The 24969-nt window shown below is 34.9% G+C and overlaps 1 protein-coding gene across 6 annotated transcripts in view; it reads right to left on the reverse strand.

Annotated features, from left to right (window-relative positions):
* The window catches only part of RANBP17 (RAN binding protein 17), a 314986-nt gene that overhangs the window by 223145 nt on the left and 66872 nt on the right, over positions 1–24969 (reverse strand). For all 6 annotated transcript variants that reach the window (XR_007476521.1, XM_049708089.1, XM_033432062.2 and 3 more), the window contains 2 exons: positions 20260–20365; positions 10967–11102 (listed from right to left, as the gene is read on the reverse strand). Coding sequence is in view for 5 of the 6 variants with exons in the window: in XM_049708089.1 (XP_049564046.1) it covers positions 10967–11102; positions 20260–20365 (242 nt within the window). In the remaining variant the exon portion in view is untranslated. The remainder of the gene's footprint in view (positions 1–10966; positions 11103–20259; positions 20366–24969) is intronic.

Here is a 24969-nt window from a genome sequence, read left to right on the forward strand (position 1 = left end):
AGAGGAAATCAGAAAATACATCAAGACAAATGAAAGTGGAAACACAACTTTCCAAAATCTATAAGATACCAACAAAAGCAGTTCTAATTGGGAAGTTTATAGCAATACAGGGCTTCCTCAAGAAACAAGAAAAATCTAAAATAAACAACCTAACCTACCACCTACAGGAATTAGAAAATGAAGAACAAACGAAGCCCAAAGTCAGCAGAAGAAAGAAAATAATAAAAATCAGAGAGGAAAAATATAAAATAGAGACAAAAATAACAATAGAAAAAAAATCAATGAAACAAAGGGCTGGTTTTTGAAAAGATAAACAAAATTGATAAGCCTTTAGATAGGCTCCTCAAGAAAAAAAAAGAGGACACAAACAAACAAAATAACAAATGAAAGAGGAGAAATAACCAACACCACAGAGATACAAAAAAATTTTTTTTTTTTTTTTTTTTTTTGTGGTACGCGGGCCTCTCTGGTACTGTTGTGGCCTCTCCCGTTGCGGAGCACAGGCTCCGGACGCGCAGGCTCAGCGGCCATGGTTCACGGGCCCAGCCGCTCCGCAGCATGTGGGTTCTTCCCGGACCGGGGCACGAACCTGTGTCCCCTGCATCGGCAGGCGGACTCTCAACCACTGTGCTACCAGGGAAGCCCAAGAGATAGAAAAATTGTAAGAGAATTCTATAGTTATATGTCAACAAACTGGACAACCTAGAAGAAATGGACAAATTTCTAGAAACATACAACCTTCCTTGACTGACTCAGAAACAGATAATCTGAACAGACTAATCACTAGAAGTAAAATTGAATTTGTAATAAAAAAAAAAAATCCCAGCAAACAAAAGTCCAAGACCGAATGGCTTCACAGGGGAATTCTACCAAAGAGCTAATACTGATCCTTCATAAACTACTCCAAACAATTGAACCGGACAGAACACTCCCAAATTCATTCTATAAAGCCACCATTACTCTAATACTAAAACCAGTCAAAGACACTACAAAAAAATTTTTTTACAGGCCAATATCTCTGATGAATACAGATGTAAAAATCCTCAACAAAATTTTAGCAAACTGAATCCAACAATATATAAAAAGGATCATACATCATGATCAAGTGGGATTTATTCCATGGACTTAAGGATGGATTGATATTCACAAATCAATCAAAATAGCACATTAAATTGTTAAACAGAATCATAAAGCATGTATACTTTGTGTCTAATTTTTCATTCATCATCATGGCTAAATTGATTATCATCAATTTACCCACATTTCTGCATGTATCATAATATTTTTCTTTTCTTTTACTGCCATGTGGTACACATTAATTTATCTATCCATTAGACTGTTGGTGAAATAGGTTTCCAGTTTGGGGACATTATAAATGAAGCTACTATGAACATTCCTATATAAGTCACTTGGATATATAAACTTATTTCTTCTGGGTAAATACCTAAGAGTGAAACTGATGAACTATAGGGTAAGCTCTGTTCAGCTTTAGTAGACTCATCAAATAGTTTCCCAAAATGGATACATCAGTTTACACTGCCATCAGCAACACATCATAGTTTCATATATTCCACACCATCGTCAAGGCTTGGGTTTATCAGTCTTTTCATTTTTAGCCATTTTGGCAGGCATGAAATGATACTTCTTTCATATTTCTCTGATGATTAACAATGTTGAGCATTTTTTTATGTGATTATTGGCCATTTAGATATCTTCTTTAGTTGTGCTTGTTTAAATCTTTTCCCCATTTTAAAAGTGAGCTTTAGTCCTTTTTTGGTAGTAGTTGAGACATTCATACAACCACACATTTAAAGTGTACAATTAATTGGTTTTAGTATATTAACAGATATTTGCAACCATCATCACTATCAATTTTTGAATATTTTCAACACAACATAAAGAAACCTTTACTAGACAATAATCTACATTCTGTTTCTATAGATATGTCTATTCTGGAAATTTCCTATAAGTAGAATCACACAATATTTGTTCTTCTGTGAATGGCTTCTTTCACTTAGCGTAATGCTTTCAAGGATGATCCATGGTGTAGCATGTATCAATACTTCACTCCTTTTTATGACTGAATAATATTCCATTTAGGGATATACCACATTTTATTTATCCTCTCTTCAGTTGATGGATATTTGGATTTTTTTGACTTAATGACTACAAGGAATGCTTCTACGAATAGTGTGTAAAGTTTTTATGTGGATGTGTGCTTTCATTTCTCTTGGGTATATACAGAGGACTGGAATTACTGGATCATATGGCAACTCTATGTTCAACTTTTTGAAGAACTTCCAATCTGTTTTCCAAACTAGCTGCACCATTTTACATTGCAACAGTGTATGAAGGTCCAACTTCTCCACATCTTTACCGATATGTTGTTATCCGTCTTTATGATTATATCCATCCTAGGGGTGAGTGAAGTGGTATGTCATTATAGTATTGAAATGAATTCTCCTGAATTCTGGTGATTTAATTTCCCATGAATTATAATTTCTATTACATTAATTTCTACTCTTACTTTATTATATCCTTCCTTCTGCTTACTTTAGGTTTAGTTTCTTATTTTTCCAGTGTTAAGGTAGAAGGTTAGGCTATTAAAGATGTTTCTTCTTTTTTAATGTAGGAGTTTATAGCTATAAAGTTAGACCTAAGTACTGTTTTAAATGAATCTTATAAGTTAGGGTATATTGTGTCTTCATTTTCCTTCACCTAGAAGTATTTCCTAATTTCGCTTCTTATTTCTTCTTTGACTCATTGGTTATTTAGAAGTGTGTTGTTTAATTTCCACATATATGTGAGTTCCCCAAATTTCTTTTTTACTGAGTTCTATTCATTCCATTGTGGTTGGAGAACATACTTTGTATTATTTCAATCCTCTTAAGTTTACTGAGTTTTGTTCTATGGTAAAGCACGTAGTCCATCCTGGACAATGTTCTGTGTGTACATGGGAAAAAAGTATATTCTGTTGTTGTTGGGTGGAGTGTTCTGTAGTTGTCTGTGGTCCAGTTAGTTTATAGTGCTGTTCAAGTCTACTACTTCCTTATAGATCTTCTGTCTAGTTGTTCCATTCATTATTGAAGCTAGGGCATTAAATTCTTCAATTAACATTGTTATTTCTGTCAGTTTTTGCTTCATGTAAAAAACAGAGGCTTTAGTTTTTGCCTCTGTTCTTAGGTAGTAATATGTTTGTAACTGTTATATCTTCCTCATGGGTTGATTATTTTATCATTATAAAATGTCCCTCTTCATCCTTAGTGACATTTTTTGTTTTAAAGTCTATTTTGTTTGATATTAGTATAGTCACTCCAACTTTTTTTTTTTTTTTTGGCGGTACGTGGGCCTCTCACTGTTGTGGCCTCTCCCATTGCAGAGCACAGGCTCCAGACACGCAGGCTCAGGGGCCATGGCTCACGGGCCCAGCCGCTCCGCGGCATGTGGGATCTTCCCAGACCAGGGCACGAACCCGTGTCCCCTGCATCGATAGGCGGACTCCCAACCACTGCGGCATCAGGGAAGCCCTCTGCTCCTTGCTGTCCTCTTTGTTACTCCTCCTACCAGGTACTCCATATGCTTGTTGGTGTACTTAACGGGGATCTACAGTTCTCTCAGGCTCTGTTCATTTTCCTTCATTCATTTTTTTTTTCTTTTGTGGTATGCGGGCCTCTCACTGTGTGGCCTCTCCCGTTGCGGAGCACAGGCTCCAGATGCGCAGGCTCAGTGGCCATGGCCCATGGGCCCAGCCGCTCTGCAGCATGTGGGATCTTCCCGGACCGGGGCACGAACCTGTGTCCCCTGCATCGGCAGGCGGACTCTCAACCACTGCACCACCAGGGAAGCCCTCCTTCATTCTTTTTTGTCTGTTTTTTGAATTCTATAATCTCTAGCCATCTGTTATGGGCTACATGTTTGTGTCCCCCAAAATTCATATGTTAAATCTTTAACTTCCAAAGGAATGGTATTAGTAAGTGGGGTTTGGGGGAAGTAACGAAGGTTAGGTGAGGTCATGAGGGTGGGGCCCTCATGATGAGATTAATGCCCTTATAAAAAGAGGAGCAGACAAAGAACCACTCTCTCATTTTTGGCATGGAGCAAGGAAGGACATGTGAGGACACTATCAGGAAGAGGGCCCTCACCAAGAACCTAACCACACTGGCACCCTAATCTCAGCTACCAGCCCCCAAAACTGTGAGAAATAATTTTTTGTTGTTTAAGCCACCCAGTCAATGGTATGTATTATAGCAGCCCAAACTAAGACATAGTCAATCTTCAAGTTTGCTAATTCTTTCTTCTGCGAGTTAAAATATATTGTTGAGCCCCTCTAGTATACTTTTCATACCAATTATTGTACTTTTCAACTACAGAATTTCTATTCGTTTCTTTTTTTAAAAATTTCCCTTTATCGATATTCTCTATTTCATGACACATTGTTACCACTTACTTTACTTAAGTGATCTTAATGATACTGAGTCTCCAATTCATAAACATAGTATATATATGTCCATTTATTTGGGGCTCATTTAATTTTTTACAACAATGTTTTAGAGTTTACACTGTACACGTCTTCTACATCTTTCATTAGATTTATTCCTATTTTATGAAGGGCTTTTGGGGTATTAGAGTAGATGGTATTTTTAAAATTAAGTTTTCCAATTGTTTGTATACCTGAAATATTTTTTTTTAATTTTATTGAAGTATAGTTGATTTACAATGTTGTATCCAAAATACTCTTAAATAAGTCATCCGTACACGTGAGCATCTTTAAAGTATGTTCTTAGAATTTATGTTCCCTGATCCAAGAGTATATGCATTTTTAACCTTCTTAAATATTGCTAAACTGTTTTCCAAAGCAATTTTACCAATTTGGATTCCACCAGCAGTGTAGAGTGTTTGCTATTTTACTTCCTGACAAATACTTAACACTTGTCAGACTTTGTAACTGTTTCCAGCTAACAGGTATAATATGGTATCTCACTGCAGCTTTAATTTGCATTCTCGAGTCCACAAAAGGATGAACATTTCTTCATGTTTATCGGCAACTGTGATTTCCTCTTCTGTGAATTGTTTATTCACATCTTTTGCCCATTTTTCTACTGAGTTGTTTTTCTCTTATTGATTCATAGAAATTGTTTATATAACTGAATATTGATTCTCTTTAAGTTACATGTATTACAAATATCTTACAACCTGTCTACAGGTTGTCTTTTTACTTTGTTTACTGTACCTTTTTTATCCACAGAAGTTTTTACTTTTAAAATGGGTAGAATTTATCAACCTTTGTATCTACACTTTGGGCTTTTTATGTCTTAAAAAAATCCTTCCCTACCCCTAAATCATAATCTTCTACTTTGCACACTAAGAGTCCTCTAACTTAGTTGGATTTGATATTTGTGTGCTGTGAATAATATAATTTTTACATAGATATAACAAAATATATTTGTAGCATTTATTTAACAGTCTGTCTTTTCCTTATTTATATACTGTTTAAATATAGACATGGATAAATTTTCTATTTTTTTTCTTTATTTGCTATCTTCCCTCTTTAATTTATAAACTTACTGGGGAGATGGACCATCCTATTTGCCTTTGTATCCCTGGCCTTAATATAAAGTAGTTACTTATTAATATTCATTGGATAATTGAAATATGCAAGCAGGAAATAAATACACAGCAGCACATATACATCACGTCATAGAATAGAATGCAGTATCAAAAGAAAAAGTTGCAAAGGTAGGTGAAGTTTGACCATACGAAGAAATTTATTTTGTAAATAATGGGAAATCAATAATAATTTTAAGCAGAGAAATGACACAGTAAGAAATGTGTTCCCTGAAGAACGGCAAAATTTAAAGACTGACAAAAGCAAGTATTATGACAATATACAGCAACACACACCTACTCTGCTGGGGGAGGAAGAATAAACTGTTACAACACTTAGGAGGGCAACTTGATAATATCCTGTAAAGCTGAAGATATGAACATTCCACAACCTAGCAATTCCACTCCTAGTATTTACCTTCAAGAAAATCATACAGGGCTTCCCTGGTGGCACAGTGGTTGAGAGTCCGCTTGCCGATGCAGGGGACACGGGTTCGTGCCCAGGTCCGGGAAGATCCCACATGCCGCGGAGTGGCTGGGCCCGTGGGCCACGACCACTGAGCCTGCGCATCCGGAGCCTGTGCTCCGCAACGGGAGAGGCCACAACAGTGAGAGGCCCACGTACCGCAAAAAAAAAAAAAAAAAAAAAAATAGATACTCATACATATGCATGAGGAAATAGGTATTAGTATACATACTGCAGTATTTTTTGTAAACGTTAAAACTGGAAACACCTAATGTATATTTAAAAAAAAAGAATATATAATGGCACAGTAATATATTGTAATACCATTAAATAATTAAAATACTTAAAACTATACGTATCAGGGCTTCCCTAGTGGCGCAGTGGTTAAGAATCTGCCTGCCAACGCAGGGCACACGGGTTCAAGCCCTGGTCCCAGAAGATGCCACATGCCACGGAGCAACTAAGCCTGTGCGCCACAACTACTGAGCCTGCGCTCTAGAGCCTGCGAGCCACAATTACTGAGCCCATGTGCTGCAACTACTGAAGCCCGTGCACCTAGAGCCTCTGCTCTGCAACAAGAGAAGCCACCGCAATGAGAAGTCCATGCACCACAACGAAGAGCAGCCCCCACTCACCGCAACTAGAGAAAGCCTGTGCACAGCAACGAAGAACCAACATAGCCAAAAATAAATAAAACAAATAAATTTAAAAAAAAAGAATGACACCTGTTCTTTGAAACAAACAAACAAACAAACAAAAACTACATGTATCATCATGGATAAATCTCAAAAACAATGTTGATCAAAAAAGGCAAGTTTCTGCCTAATAATTTTCTATAAAGTTAATAATACTATGTTTTGTTAATAAATACACAGAAATGTGGGAAAGAATGATATCGTGCATGAAAATCACACTAAATTTAGGGTAGTGGTTACTTTTGGGCAAGAAGTGAGGCAAACAGAATCAGAGCAATATGTTTTCAATATTTAATTTTAAAATATACAGATCTGAAGTAAATATGGCAAAGCATTCAGATTTGACAAAGCTGGAAGATGGATGTGTGACTATTCATTACACTATTCTCTCTGGTTTTCTACTGAAGAAAAGATTACTCTGGTGGCAGTATGGAAACTGGACTGGAAGAAGGCAAAAAGGAAACAAAGAGTACAACCAGAAGACTTCTGAAATCTAGTGAGAAATGTAAGCAGTAACAAGAATAAAAAGGCAAGTTCCACTCCTGAGAAAGGAGTGGAACTGAGAGATATTTAGGCAATAAAATCAGCAAGAATAGGTGACATATTAGACATAAGAAATAAGAACAAAGTGGAAATTTTGGGTTAAAAGTCATTCTTCCTCAAAAAAGAAAAGTAGGTAGAAAGCATTTTAGAAGACAATGTTTCTTTTTAGAACCTGTTGAGCTTGAAAGGCCCATTCAATATCCCTGTCAAAGATCCAACAGGAGGCAATACAGCAAAGTGGTTAGCAGCAAAGGCTCTATCAAGTGTCCTGGGTTCAAATCCAGGTTCAACCACTTAATCAAATTAACTATTCCAAGCCTCAGTTTCCATATCTGTAAAAAGTGGTGGGGATGTTAATAAAGATAACTATTTCCATGGAGTTTCTGTGAGATGAAATTAGATGCCTGTCAAGTGCTGAGCAAAGTCTTTGGCACAGACTAATTGCTCAATTAATACCTACAGCTACTATTTATGATTTTTCTTTCTCACTTATAGGACATACTTCTATACAATCACTTCAATGATTCCCACCTTGGTTCCTGGAGCATTTATTTCTCTAAATTATATTATTTTGCACATGAAGGCTTTTATAGAATTTTTAAGATGCTTATTAATGGTATACCTTACTTAAAATTGTCAAACAGGGCTTCCCTGGTGGTACAGTGGTTAAGAATCCGCCTGCCAATGCAGGGGACATGGGTTCGAGCCCTGGTCCGGGAAGATCCCACATGCCGCGGAGCAACTAAGCCCATGAGCCACAACTACTGAGCCTGTGCTCTAGAGCCCATGAGCCACAACTACTGAAGCCCGCATGCCACAACTACTGAGCCCGCACGCCTAGAGCCCGTGCCTAGAGAAGCCACTGTAATGAGAAGGCCGCGCACCACAACAAAGAGTAGCCCCGACTCGCCGCAACTAGAGAAAGCCCGTGTGCAGCAACAAAGACCCAGTGCAGCCAAAAATAAATAAATTAAATAAATCAATTAAAAATAAATCAATTATTATGTCTTTTTAAAAAAACTGTCAAACAACTTCACTAAAGTCAGCATCATTTTCCAACTCAAGAACATACCCTTTATTACCTGAAAGTATTATACATGATATCTAGACCCTATTCCTATGAAATTCTACTAAATATATACATTCAACCATTATCTAGTAGAAAGCATACAAGGAATATGCCAAGCATGTGGAGGTGATAACAATAAAGAAGACAGAACAGTCCTAACCCAGATTATAGTCTCTATATGTTTTGCTAAGAAATAATTACAATGCAGTATAATAATCCTAAAATAGGAGACAGAAACTCTCCCAGAATTTAAGTTAAGAAGAGCATCCTAAAGGATGGGGTATCTGACGTGAAAGAAAAGTAGAAGTTAGCTAAGTAAGGCAGGGAAGTGGAAGATGAATTAAAAAAAATAGTGTCCTAGGCAAAGGAAACAATTTTTTTCAAAGGTCCAGAATTGAAAGAGAATGTAGACTGTTAAAGGAGCTGAAAAAAATTTAGTACACATAAAGTATGTAATACAAGTATGGAGTAGTGAAGCATGAAACTGATGACATACATAGAAAAGAGACGGAAGAACTTTAAGTCATACTCTATATGATCCAATTAAATGACATAATGCTTAAGAGAGCTTTGGAAAGTTCCTGGTACAAAATAAGTACACACTGAACATTATTCGCTTACTTTAACCTAATGCTCTCCCTTTTTTTGCCATAATCCGGAATGCTCTCACCAAAAAATATCTTCCATCTGGTCCTCCTTAGTGTGGTTGACAGAAAAACAGTATGTAGAGGACTTATTTTAAATGTCTTAGACAGTCTTTTCTTTCATTTGTGAAATGGGAACAATAATACCAAACTTGCAGGCTTGTTATTAAGACCTAGAGAGAATGTGAAGAGTTCCTAGAAGAGTGCCAGGGCACACAATAAGGACCCCCAAAACAGTTCCTACTAAGGCAGATCAGCAGACAAGCCAAAAAAAAGAAAAGTGGAAAGCTTTGGCCTCACTTCAAGGTTATGCAGTAGGAATGCCTCAGAAATAAAATCACCTTATTCTCTTTGAAAATAGGATAAGATGCATCAAAAATGTTAGAGTAAAATTAAAATAAAAGAATCAACACCAGTCTGATGATGCGTTTATTTTTTCCTAATATGTAAGCAATTTCAAAAAAGAAAAACTTATCTTTTATAATTCACTTTTTTCACAATTACCTTATATTAAAAGTTATATACATATAAGAATCTTCAGGAAAAAAACTTCTCAAACCCATTGCCCTAAAACAATCGATTTCATTTTACATAATTATTTCCAAGTGCTTTAACCACAATAATTTTAAGGCTTTTCCACTCCATATTACACTGTTCTGATTTAGGACCCAGACCAAATGGATATTAGATAAGCAATGTTTCAAGAGTATTCACTTTTGCAAAAGCAAAATAAACTCTCTGGGTACATTTAAAACAAGACAGTTTATCATAATTCAATGTGTACCCTGTATAAATTTTATACCATGTAATTTTTGTCTGATTCTAATTTGCCTTACTGTCAACCTAAAACAGTTATATCTAGCTACTCCTTTTTCTCCCTAGTTGTCTCATTCAATGTCAGCTTAACTCTAAGAAAATTTTTTTGATATTAATCCTGAATGAAAACAAATCCTAAATGGCAATAAAATATCACAATGTATTTCACAAAGAAAGCATCAAACTACATCACCTTCTTAAAAAGCAAAGAAAATTTTACCTGAAGTAAACTAAAGGATGATCTTAACAAAATCAAATACTTTTCATACTACTATACAACTACTATTAACAGAAAACCATAAATGAACTGAAGGTTAAGCTAAATTTCCCAGGGAAAACAAAGCTCAGTTCAATATAAAAAGCTTATTCTAGAACTTAATCTCTTAACATTACTAATACAAACTATAAATCCAAAGGAGATAAGAATATCCTTAGGACTTCCAACAGAGAAGGTTTTGGAAAGTTATTACTCCAGGAAGAAAAGAAAAGAAAAAAAAAAACCTCATAGATCTTACTCAGTGTCCAAGTGCTACTAAATATCTGGTTAGGGTTCACATAAATGCCCTCAATAATACCTTAATGCCTTAAGATCAATTCATCTGAACTTGCTAATGCTAAACTTTCAATCACCATAGTAGAAATGTTCCCTTCACTAAGTTAACTGCAGCCTCTCAAAGGCATGTCTTACTCTTCTTGTCCTCATCATTTATCATGTAAAAATGCCAAGAAATGAGTGGAAAATACACTGGAAACCACAAAAATAAGTATCAAAAAAAAACCCCCACCAAAACCCTCAGAACTACTAAAAGAGTAAATCGTATGTTTTAAACCTTGAAATACAATAAGGCAAAATTCATTAAGGTGTTTAAAATAATCTTAACTAATGACTAACCACATAAAAAATATTCTCTAACTCTGCCAATCAATCTTCAAAGACAATGGTAAATCTAGGCATAAAACAAGCAATCTCACATTACCTTCAATACCAATTAATCAACTGACTTCAATTGATCAACTAAATTTCTTATGTAGAAATTGCCCAAATATATCATTCAGCTTAAAGCTGTTACATGTGAACACCTTTCTTCATCTTCAATAACATTAATTTTAATCTCTAGTAAAAACCTACCTTTGAGGTTCGCTGAAGTTGATCACCAACATATGTTTTACGAAACTGATCCAAGAACCACAGAATTGCAAGTTCTATTTTCTCATTAGAACACTGAGGCAATCCGGTATCCATTAAAGATATAAGCTGAAAAACTCTTTTCATGAAGGAAAAAAGAAGCTTCAGTAAAAATTCTTAGAGAAATACCATTAAAACATTTATCATCAATTTTACATAATATAAAAAGTGGAAAAATACAAATGCTTATAACGAAAATATTTTTAAAAATCATCTGAAATCCTACCATGAAGAGATACTACAATTTGGTCTAATTCCTTCTAGCCCTTTTTCCTAACACATGCACTTCATATACATGCATACAAACCTACATGGACATGCATTTATTATTTTACTAAACATTTATATATAGATACATATGACATATACATATATAGTAAATATCTACAATTATAACTATTATATAAACGCAGGTATTAACTTATATATTTATGTATATATATAATATTTTAGTAAAAGAAAAATGATATTGAATGTGTAGTTTTGTATTTTACTTTTTCATTACAACATATTTTCATATAACTATATATTTTGGGGTCATATGGTTCAAAATACAAAAAAAAGAGGTACAGCCATCAAGCTGTATCACTTTCTTAATGAGTAATAAAAATTTTACCTGAAATAAATTACAAGATGATCTTAACAAAATCAAATATTTTTATTACAGGTATGCAACTATTATTATCAAAAAATCATAAATGAACTAAAGGTTAAATTAAATTTCCCAGAGAAAAAGCTTAATAGAATAAAAAGCTTAGTCTAGAATTTCCCCCCACCCCCAAATCCTTCTGTTATCTATTTTCATTAAAATTTTCCAGTGAATGGCTGCCAACTGCCTGGTGCTAACAAAATTAGCATATCATAATAAAATTTTTAAGAAACAGAAGTAGAAGTTCTGGAGGAGACAGCACCTATTTCTCTTTTTTCTCATTATGCAAAGGCGGATATGCCTAGCCCTAACCCACTCACTTCCTTCCATGTATGCACACGAGAAGATACACACACACGCTGTTAACAGTTTGTGTCATTCCAGAGACTTTTAAAGTGTATGTATGACTATACATTCTCCTCCCAACTCTTTTACACATATGGAGCATACTACACCGTTATATTGTTAAACCTAGCTTTTTTCATTTAATAATATATCTTAGAGATCTTTTCATGTCAGATATAAAGAGCTTCCTTATTCTCTTTTTACAGCTGCTGAACATCATTATATGAACATACCACATTATTTTCATACTTTCCCCCACTGAGGGACACTAAGGTTGTTTACAATTTTTTGCTATTACAAAAATGCTGCAATTAACAATCTTGTAAACATCACTGCACACATGTTCAGTTATAATATACACAGTAAAAGTCAAATTACTAGCTTAGAGAAAATGAATTTACAATTTTGATAGCTATTACAAAATTGCCTTCCAATGAAACTGAAACAATTTATACTTCCATCATCAGTAAATGAGAGTGTCTATATACATATAAATAATTCAGGGTGATATTAAACTCTACAATTTACTGGAATCTGAAAAATGGTATCTCAGTGAAGTTTTAATTTGTATTTCTCTCATGAATGTAAAGTCAAAATTTTCCGTATTTTTAAGTAATACATATGTCCTTTTGTGTGCCCTTTTTGCTCATATCCTTTTTTGATTTTTCTGTTGGGTTATTTTTTTATTGCTAATTTCTACAAATTCTTTATATATTAGAAAACTGAGCCCTTTGCCTGTGATTGAGATGTAAATATTTTTCCCCACTTTTTCATTTGTCTTTTGACTTTATGGTGTTTGTTTTGTTTTGTTTTGTTTTTTGCAGTACACGGGCCTCTCATTGTTGTAGCCTCTCCCGTTGCGGAGCACAGGCTCTGAACGCACAGGCTCAGCGGCCATGGCTCACGGGCCCAGCTGCTCCGCGGCATGTGGGATCTTCCCGGACCGGGGCACGAACCCGTGTCCCCTGCATCGGCAGGCGGACTCTCAACCACTGTGCCACCAGGGAAGCCCTATGGTGTTTTTTTAATACCATGCATGTTTTTCTTCTTTTTCTTATGCAGAAAACCTTACCAATTTTTCTCTTATGGATTTTATATAATAACAAGGTCTTACCCAAATCTGAGGTGTTTTTGTTCCATCTTTTTACATTCAACTGTATGATACACTGAAATTAACCTTGAACCTATCTGGTGAGATATGGATCAACGTTTTTTCGCAGATAGCTACCCAGCTGCTTCAACGCCATTTCTTTCTTGTATAGTCTGTCTTTTGCCCACTAATTTGAATTACCCCCTTATCACATACATTAGGTCTATTTATGCATTCATATTACTTCCTGGACTGTTTATTTTATTCCATTGAACTGTCTCACTAAACATATCTTGCCCAATTATTTTTTTCATATTATTAAATAACTTTCCAAAACGTTGTATAAAATTAAAGCTACACCAAATTTTAATAATCTCATTTTGAATACAAACTTACATTTCAGTGAAATATAATTATTCTCCTATTCCCTACCAGCAAAGAGTTCTAGGAACAAAATGTGTAGGTTACAGCAAATGAACTTCTTTAAAAAACTTGGTATTTATTGCCAAAGTGTTATGAAATAATATTTTGGTAACCATTTTTATAGTTATTAATTCCTAAATTAAGCTACTTATTTAAAAGTACCTTCACTTACTAAATATCTTTAATGCTATTAAAATTCATAAAGGAAAGCTTATAAAGATCAAATTTAAGAATGAGTCAACCAGGTTTGTTTGTTTTTCCTAAAAAGATGTGTTTATTCTCTGATTTTGAAAGGAGGGACATAGCTCACTTTTAAAGTCTGTGTATTTGTGAATGCACAGACTCCTGAAGTAATTTTTAGTTAAATAAATAGATACACACACCAAACTTCATCTCTGGATCCAGGTGATTTCTTAAGTGACTTAAAGCATATCCTGCTGTTAAATTCTTTATGAGTAGGACCTCCTTTTTCTTACTCTGGTTCTTTGTTGATTCTATGCAATGGCTTGTTTACTTTTATTTCCTTTTAATAACATACATTCCAAAACTCTGAGGAAGACATGAAACCAACAGCCAAGTTTGTTGGGGTGCCTTTACAACTCATATCAAGCTGGTGATTCACATTTGCTTAAGAGGCAATGCAAATCACCAGCTTGATATGAATTGCAAAGGCACCCCAACAATCCCCAACAGGAGAGTAGGAAAGAGTTCCCAGAAGGGCACATGATCCATCTGTCAAACAAGCTTTGATAGTCGTACAAGAAGTTCAGTTGCAAGTGACTGAAATCCAAAAACAATGGCTTAAACAATACAGATGTTTATTTTTCTCTCAAGCAAAAAAAAATTCAAGGCAATGCTCTAGGACTAGTTGGTGCTCCATGGTGTATCAGGGACTCAGGTTCCTTCCATCTTGTTGTTATACTTGCCTCCACTCACCCAATCACTTTATGGTCTAAGATGGCTTCTTCAGCTCCACTCATGTGCATATATGTTACACGTACCACATTCACTTACATTCAATTGCCCAGAACATAATCACTTAACCATACCTAGCTGCAAGAGATTCTAGTAAATCTAGTCTTATTCAGGTGGCCAATGCCCAGCAAAACATTTCAGGTATTCTATTACTGCAGAAGAAGGAAAGAAGAGATACAAGACAACTAGTAGTCTCTGCCACAGTGTCCTTCAAAGATCTGTGGCCACCTCTAATAAGTGCATAAGACCAAAGCTTGTATTGTATATACAATATTCACTTGTGTTTCAATTTATTGTCCTACATTTATTTTTACCTTTATCTTAAATTATCTTTGGAGCATGGAGGGAATAAAAAGATAAATATTAAATAATTTTGATCCAAGTATATGTACACCATTTCAAGTATAAAGAAATGAATGTTTGGATAATCAATTCTTTTATATTCCCCTTAATATCCAATTCTGTAAGTATTTATTCAGTCAACAAATATTTGAAGGCCTACAATATGGCAGGTATGTATTAGGAGTTCAGAATACAATACTGAGCAAAACATATATATTCCCAGTCCTCCAGAAATCTACAGCCTATGCAGGGAAAGACAGTAAAACAAGCAATTAGAATAAGGAATGACAAGTGCTATAATAAACACTACAAAGAAATTAGCGAGAGCTCCTAACATTCTAGGATGGAACAGAGCAGAGAGTGTCAAGAGAAAGCGGAACGCATGTGCAGCTTTCAGACGGAAGGGGCGGGGGGGGGGCGGCGGGGGGGGAAGCATGGCTCATTTAAGATCTGAAAAAAAGTTCTATACAGCTATAAGACAGTCAGTGGTACGAGATGCAGCTACTGAGACAGGCAGGACCCAGACTATGAAGAGCCTGATAAATCACATTGATTTTAATCCCAGTAGCAATGAAAGTCATTGCAGACTTTAAGCAAAGCACAGACATAATCAAATCTTTATTTTAGAAAGCCAGAGAGGAAACAAGGTGCCCACATAAAACTGTAGCATGAATCCGGGCAAATGATGACAGGAGTTAAAACAGCAAGGGTAACAGAAATAACTGGACTAATCGGGATAAGCAGAAGGTAGAAGTGACAGAATTTGATGACTATAAGGATGTTGGTGAGAGAAAAAAGAAAAAGTTAAGGAGAAGTCCCAGGATTCAAGCCTAGGCAATTGAGTGGACAGTGATGAGACACACAAAGAGAGTCAGGGTCGGGAGTGGATGGAAGAGATGAGTTTAAGTTTAGTCACTGAATTAGAGGTACATGTGGGACAACACATGCAAGGAAAACAGTTCAGTAAGTGTTTGGAAGTCAGAAGATAAGAATTACTAAAATAACACAAATCACTGAGCCATGCTGAGGGCTCAGTTAAGGTTAAAAAAAAAAAAGATATCTTAGTTGGCAATGGTACCTATCTAAAGAAGTGTGCAATTCCTTTTATCACTCGACAAATTAAGAGAAAACTCTGAATTCCTTCAGAATTTAGGTTTTGCCAGGCAGATGAGATAAAGATACAGCAGTGAACAAAGCAGATAAAGCTTATTCCTCCCCTATTCTAGTGGAATAAACATCAAGAGGTAATAAGTGCTGTGAAGAAAAACAAAGTAGGATAAGGATGTTATTTTGGATAGGGAGGTCAAAAGAGGTAGAGACATCTGGGTACAGACCTGATTGAAGTGACGGAGTACTACATAAACATCTGGGAGAAAGCATTCCTAGCAGAAGAGAAGCACAAAGGCCCTAAAGTGAAAACATATTGGTAATACTCAATAGCAAGGAGGTCAGTGTATGTAGCTGAGTTGAATGAAAAGGGATAGGAAATAAGGTCAGAGGAGTAGCACAGTACACTCTGGGCTATGGCAAGAATTTGGAATTTGTTTCACATGTGACAGGAAGCCACTGGAAGTGTCTTGTGTAGAGAAGAGGAAGCAACACTACCGGATGGGAAAGAAGTTGAAGTCATCTATATCACAGCAGGGTTTGGGGCAGAGAGCAAAACACTGAGCTAGCTGCAAAAGTCTTCAATGAATAATGAGGAATGATTGAGAGATGAACAGGTGAGAGCAACATGAAGAAACAGAAACAGAGGGTGGCCTAACTGAGAGGAATGAACCGAAAAGAAGCGGCCACCAGCAAATTAGAGAGGATACAGGACAAGGCAAAATCCCTGGGAAATCTCTCAAGAGGTTTACATTCTGGTCATGATGAATGACACTGAAGTGATTATAAAGTTATCTTTATTTAATCAGAATTGTGTGGCCTGAGCACAAATATACTTATTTGCTAAGTTAAAGCAGCATATTTAAAAATGTTAAAGTAACATGTTTTAAATATCATTATCACAATATTGAAAGTTTTTATGAATATCAACCTTTTGCTGATAAAATAACACATAGATTTTTGGCAGGAGCTCCTCAACGTCTAATTTGGTAGTGTCCTCCCAGGAGTTAAAAAGGTTATCATATAACACCACCAAAAGGCAACAGTATGACAGTTCTAGTTACCTGGAATTTCTCCATGTGAAATTGATATTTTAAAATTTTACATATAACATCATTCTTATTTAATTTAAAATCTTAGTATGTTAAAACACTTATATTTATGTTTTTTCTAGGCAAATTATGTAAGTCCTGGTACATACCCCACCTTGAATCTGCTCGGCCCTGTTTAACCCCCCACCAACCCCACCACCACCTCTCCTCCTGTCCCCTGGGCTCAACCACTTGCCTTGTAGCCCCAGTAAAGACTCGCACAGCTACTGCAGTTATAAATCCTCACTCAGGGGGAGGAAAGGCCTACCATAGCTCCAGCCAGCCCCTACCTCCAACCAACAGGACCAATAGTAGCTCTGGCTTCCCCAGCAGCTCCTCAAAGAGGCCAGGGAACACAACTAAGAAGTATGGAAAAGTTATATACTCCGGGAGTAGATTTCAACCATTAAAAATGGGATGCAGAAATAAGTGAACATATAAACCACTTGCCCTCAGTCCCCGTCCCCCCCTCTGCCCCCCACCAAGATGGACTGCTTTGAAGCACAGCTGTTCCATGTGGTCTCTGGGGAAACCTGTAAAAGTGAGCAACCAGGTGTGTAATGCACCACCTTCTATAGTTGATTCTCATTATTTATGGTAGTTATGTGCTGTAAAATGGCCGTAAAAACTGAATTAGCAAATACTGAACCACTGCTCCTAGAGGTAATACAGGAATAGGTGCCCGAGGAACTCTGGTCACAATATTTTCATCAACTAATCAACACATAACCTGTTTTATCCTTTACTCACTTTTCCTTCATTCTTTCTTCCCTGAAAATGTATCCTTTTCCCCACCCCACAAAAAAATCTTAGCCCATAAACTTCAACTAAGACTTTGTTTCCTAGGGAAGACAGGCTAAACACAAAACAAATCTTACTTAGAGCTAAATATGTTTGCCGCTTAAAGAAAAAATTAAAATTTTCTACTTGGCAGATACTTTTGTTTATTTCCTGTTATATATATTTTTCAGGAAAATAGTGCCAGTGGGAAATTCTCTACTTGATGATGAAAACATTAAAAAAAAATTGAACTAACTATAACAAAAATGTTACTAAATATATAATATTAAAAGATGTTACAGAAGTAAATTGTTCACTTGGTTTAAAATTAATCAAAGCAGGGCTTCCCTGGTGGCGCAGTGGTTGAGAATCCGCCTGCCGATGCAGGGGACACGGGTTTGTGCCCCGGTCTGAGAGGATCCCACATGCCGCAGAGCGGCTGGGCCCGTGAGCCATGGCTGCTGAGCCTGCGCGTCCGGAGCCTGTGCTCCGGGAGAGGCCACAACAGTGAGAGGCCCGCGTGCCGCAAAAAAAAAAAAAAAAAAAAAAAATTAATCAAAGCATTTTGAGAATGCCCCAGTCATATTTTAAAGTGGTTTGATATTGGAAATAATAAATCTTAAGAAAAACTAAAAATATTTATGTTCCATTCAGATTCAAATTTCATTGAAATGAGGTAGTTTAAAGGTTAAAAAGGGTATGAAATGAGAGAGAAATCTCTATTCAAAATGGCAACAAATTTATTAAACAGTTAGGAATATATTTAAGAATAATAATGAGGGAGAATATCATACTAAAGACTTCAGTAGGGTGATAGTGGTGTACTAATAGACTTCCAAGATCAGTGGAGAAGAATGAAAGGCCTAGAAAAAGACATGAGAATTTTGTGTAAGATACATGCATTTCAAATCAGTAGAGGGTGGGGTTTGACATTAACTGGTTAACACTTGGAAATTTTCGAAAAAGTACATAACAAAATAAATGTTGGATATATTAAAAATTAAATATAAGCTGAAACCATAAAAGATCCAGGAGAAAATATAGCAGAATATTTTTATTATCCAGGTGTGGAACAACCTTCCTAAACATGAGCATTGAAAAAAGTATGAAAGAAAAAATTCATAGATCTTAATATATAAATGTTTAAAGCCAGAAAAAAAGCAATTTCTAAAACAAATTAAAACATATGGAGAAAATGAATAGCAAAATGAATAGCAAAATATTACAATCTTTGATATATACTGATATATACTGAGTTCTTACGTATAGATTAGGAAAGATAATCATAAAAGAAAACCAGGTGAATGATACAATCTACATATAATAAAAAATCACATAGAGAAAATAGAAATGGCAAGAAAAGGAATGGAAAAGAATGTTTGACACCACTTGTAAACAAAGAAATACAAATTAAAATGAGACATCAGTTACCTATGAACTGGCAAAGATAAGAATCCTACCACCTAGTGTTCAACTGCAAAAAAAAAAAAAAAAAAAACCCAACAGCCTCTCATGGCCTTTGGGCTCAGAGGATAAACTGGTACTTTTCCAGAAGGCCATTTGGTAATGTGTATTGAAAGTCTTTAAAGTGCTATATACTATTCAACCAGCTATTTAGCTTTTAGGACCTAACTCTAATAAAATTATTTTGATCTACATAAAGATATAGCTAAAAGAATATTCACGTTTATAATAAGGAAAAATTGAGAAACAACCTAAAATTCCCAAAGCAAGGACCTATTTAAATTATGGTATAGCTTAGAATATGTCATGTCTAGATAAAATGTTTATAAATAATTATTATGTTTGAGTTTTTAAAAAAGAATTATTTTGGGGTTTTTTTTTGGTAATATAGTGCTTACTATTTGCCAGGCATTGATTGTCCTAAGCACTTTAAAATTATTTTTAAATTATTAACTTATTTAATCCTTATAACAGCCCAAAATGAATTAGATATAGTACTAGTATCCCCATTTTAGTTTACAAAACAATATTATAGTATAATTTTTGTTGAAAAAAAGTTGAGAAATACACATGTAATGTACATATACTCTCAAACATTAAAGACTCAAAGATCTTTACCAAATGACAGTAGTTATTTCCAAATTAATATATAACTTTCTTTTCATTTAAATCTTTAGTGTTCAACAAAAACATGTATTACTTTGTTATAAAGAAAGATGTTATTAAAAGTGAATTAAAATATATGGAAAACCAGCTTACTCATATTATTCATATGAATATATGACTATACTACTTATTAGAGATATGACTTTTACAAATCACTTAAGCCTTGGTTTTCTCATCAGTAAAAAGGAAAATAATACCTTCTCCAAAAGGCCAAGTACAAAATGCTTTAGCTCATAATAGCAGCTCAGTAACTAAATTTCTAAGTACTTAGTAAATTTCTGTAAATTACATGGCTACTACTTACCGACAGGATAATTCTCCATCCATAGCATCATGTTCATCTGTACTGGTATATGTTAATCTTCCTCCAACAACTGTCCCAACCAAGTATACCAGCCAGGCAAGACGTCCTAATATATAACAAGGAAAAAATCGTTTAGAAAGTATTGATAGAAATAAAGCTTATTTTTCCCGATATTCTAAAATTAGCAAAAGTTCTTCCAAACAAGTGATAAACTACTGTGAACTCAGTTCTTGACAGAGTGAAGAGTTGGATTTTAAGTTCACCAAGGTAGTATAATAGTGAAAATGACATGTTTTAGAGCCAGATACAACTATGAATCCCAGCTCTACCAATCTGCTATGTGATCTTGCATAAGTATGTCTTCTTTGGAGAAATGTCTATTTAAATCCTTGGCTCAGTTTAAAATTGGGCTATCTATCTTTTTTATTATTGAGTTGTAAAAGTTCTTTATATATTCTAGATACAAGTCTCTTGTCAGACATATGATTAGCAAATATTTTCTCCCATTCTGTGGGTTGTTTTCATTTTCTTCATGGTGTCCTCTGACACACAGAAATGTTAAATTCTCATGTGGTACATAATGCTAATTTTTCCTTTGTTATTTCAGCTTTTGCTGTCAAATCTAAGAAACCATTGCCCAACCCAAAGTCATGAAGATTTAGTCCTATGTTTTCTTCTAAGAGTTTCATAGCTTTAACTCTTACATTTAGGTCTATGATTCATTTTGATTTAATTTTTTGTGTATGGTAGGATATAGGGTTCCAACTTCATTCTTTTGCATGCAGACATCCAGATGTCCCAGCACCATTTGTTGAAAAGACAATCCTTCTGTCATTGAACTGTCTTCCTACCAGAGTCAAGAATCAACTGATTACAAATTGGAGGGTTTATACCTGAACTCTCAACTACATCTCATTGATCTAGTGTCTACCTTTACATCAATACCACACTGTCTTGATTACTATTGCTCTGTCGTATATTTTGAAATCAGGAAGTGTGAGTCTTTCAACTTTGTTTTTTTTTTTCAAGATTACTTTGGATACCCTGGGTCTTCTGGATTTCCACATTAATTTAAGCATCAGCTTGCCAATTCCTGAAAAGAAGCCAGTTGGGATTTTGACAGAGATTACACTGAATCCATTAAGTCAATTTGAGGAATACTGCCTTCTTAACAATATTAAGTCTTCTGAACCATGACCATGATGTCTTCCAATTTATTATTTGATTTAATAATGTTTTACAGTGTCAGTGTACAAGACTTAACACTTCTTTTGTAAAGTTTTTACCTAAGTAGTTTATTCTTTTAAATGCTATTGTAAGTGGACTTGTTATCTTCATTTTTGATTGTTCATTGAAAATATATAAACCCACTGTTGATTTCCGTCTATTGATCTTGTATCCTGCAACTTTGTTACTCTTTTGTTAGTTCTAATAGTTTTTTGGGATCTGCCATTTTTTTCACTTTCTTACACCCTTCATGTCTTCTCTACCATGCTTACCTACCTCCAGTTCTACTGTCTATCATTATAATCTCTGTCTTGCATACAATGTCAACTTCTCTCCTCCTCTGACATATGCATCTTACAAAACCGTAATTGTTTAAATCCAATTCTCCACCTACCCTTTGCCTATCCTCACACAGCTTAATGTACCTGCAAAAAGATACAACCATGTTGACTAGTCTCACTTTGAATGCACCTTCTCAGTCAGGTCTTACACAGCTATCCTATCAATTTTCAATACCTAGACTATGGTAGTGTGTCTCCAAGATACCCATCAATTCCTTCCCTCTATGTATGCAATTGCCATCAGGAAGTGGAGTCTGTTTTTCCAATCCTTCGTAAGTCTGGGCTGGACTGTGACTGCTTTGACTAAAAGAATATGGTAGAAGTGACACTTATTCCAGCACTGGGCTTAGCCTTTAAGAGAACTGGCAGCTTCCTCCAGTCTCTCAGGGAATGTTCACTTAGGGGAAGCCATTCACCATGTAAGAAGACCACATACCCTGAGACCTAAAGGCTAGCCATATAGAGAGACTACATGGAGAGAGAAATGCCCAACTATAGCCCATTCATTAAATATTCCAGCAAAGAGAACAGACTTGTGAGTAAAGAATCATTCAGGTGATGTCAGCTGCAGCTGTCACCTGATTACAGCGCCTGAAAGACACCAAAGGAGAACCATCCAGTTGAAACTTATCAATCCCAGAGAACAATGAGAGATAAGAATAAAATTGTTATTTGATAAACCACTAAGTTTTGGGCAAAAGATAACCAGAACACAATCTGCCAACATTTCATATCCACCTTTCCTGATTCATTTTTTTTTTTAAATTTTACTTATCACTTTCTAACATAATATATATTTTATTATTTATCTTGCTTTGTTACTTGTCTATTCCAATAGAATGTACACTGCATGACAGCTGTTATTTTTTCTGTTTGGTTGTCTATTGCATATCCAGAGCCTGAAACAGTGCCTGGCATACATAAGTCATCAAACAGACATGAGTTATTGAATTAAGAAATCATTACATAGAAAATACAGCATGAACCAGGCAAGAAGAAGTTAACAGCTTATTATAAATTTAGTAAACATTAAAATGTAGAGTTGTTATTAAAAATGAATGTTAATGGTACTTACATTTCTATTGCTTAAATAAAAGCAGCTTCTTAAAGCACATTCAATGCAAGGTATGATCTAGTCTAGCCTGCTATTTGCAAATTCATCTACTTAGTAAAATTTATTTGTAATCCCCCAAATCAGTACTTGTGATCATTCATGGACAGATGCAGAACAGCAAATAATTTAAGTTGCCCAATGTTCACATTCCAAGATCAGGTAAAACAAAGCAACAATCTGCTTTCTTGTTTCATCTCTCATACTATAAACAGCTAAGTATCCCTTTTTGGTATCCTTTTGGTATCACATTGTTTCTTCACTTTTGTGCTCCTTGTTTATAATTTTACTGTTTAAAATAGTCAACAAGAGTAGTGCTAATGTGTTGCCTAGTGTTCCTAAGTGAAAAAAAAAAAGCTATTATGTACCTTGTAGAGAAAATAACACGTGTTAAGCTTCATCCAGGCATGGGTTGTAGTGCTGTTGGCTGTGAGTTCAATGTTAACAAATCAATGATATATATTAATGTAAAGTATCTTTAAGCAAGAATACATAACACAAGGTTATATGTTGATCAGTTGATGAAAATGTGACCAGAAGCCTGCAGGACCCCAACCTGTATTTCCCCTAAGAGCAATGGTTTAATATTTGCTAATTCAGTGTTCACAGAAACTTTATAGAATATTAAATACCAAATAAGGAGAATCGACTGTATTTCTCAGAATCTTACAAAGGTTATCATCAATAGATTGTGCTCCAATGTGTGTGGGGCATACACATTTTATATAATTGATACGAATCTAAAACATTGTGACCATAATCTTTGGTCAATGTAGTATAATAACTTACCTGCCTATGAGAGTCATTATTTTAAAAATATCTTACTGCAAATTATTTCTCAAAATGAAAAATATTATTTAAATCTAAATAATAACCTTCTTTATATATTTTATCTATTTAGATTCTTAGATACTAATTTTGCTTAAAGTAAGCTTCACTATTACTAAAAATAGTAAACATTTAAATAGTACTTAACATGCACTAAGTACTATTTTAAACATTATATGTACTATCTGTACCTATATTTATTTAGTGTCACAAATCCCTATTAAGAAGTATATGATTCAAATATAGGCAATGGATTTCCAAGAGTCCATTCTCATACCATTATGAGATATGTACCACTTCCTCTCAAGACTGATTAAAGGAAGTACTTGAACAACACAGTGGTCAATCAGCTAGACAGACCTTGATGATCCAACAACCTCTTAAGTGTTTATTTAATACATTTTAATTCCTAATCCTGACTGTTCTCCACCTGTCTCCCACATTTTTACTACAGATGAGACTGCATCTCCCTTTGGGATCATTTCTAGGGCATTCACACTTCTTTTGATTCCCAAACCAGCCACCCTAAAACCAAGTATATGTGACACATGAAACTAACATTTGTTGAATAGCTGAATTTAAAATAAGCAAACTTACTTTTGGAGTTTATAACTAATGTAAATGTAGAAACATCTGCCTACTAGCTCTTCATAAAACAAGCCATCTTGAAAACAGACACTGATTATAGATGTAACTTTTATATTTCTCTGTTGGAAGATCAATATTTAAAAATGGAGGCAATACAATTTAGCCACCCAGAGCACAACTTGGATTCAAATTCTGCCTCTACTATTTATTATGCTTGTTACTCAATCTTTTTGGCTTTAATTTCCTCATTTATAAATATGAAATGCTAATAATAATTGGCTCATAGGCTTCTGACAGCACTGAATGGTATTCTGCATGTAAAGTACTCATAATAATTCCTGCTACAAGGGCTGACTAAATGTTGGCTATTATTATTAAATAGCTATACTGTTTTTAGTTCTTCTATATCATAGCTACAAAAGCCATAAAACATATCAATATGGAATATTTATATGTCCATTCTAAGTTTTACTTTCAAGCTGCTCAAGAAAATGAAGTCACACAATATTTAAGAATTTTTAAGTTCTTCCCTCTCTACCAAAGAGGCTTTTCGCAATTAAAGCTACTTACAGTTAGCTGTGTCTACAAACAAAAACCCTGAACTGAAAAAAACTC

This window comes from Orcinus orca, chromosome 3 (assembly GCF_937001465.1).
Source record: "Orcinus orca chromosome 3, mOrcOrc1.1, whole genome shotgun sequence".
NCBI classification, from domain to species: Eukaryota; Metazoa; Chordata; class Mammalia; order Artiodactyla; family Delphinidae; genus Orcinus; species Orcinus orca.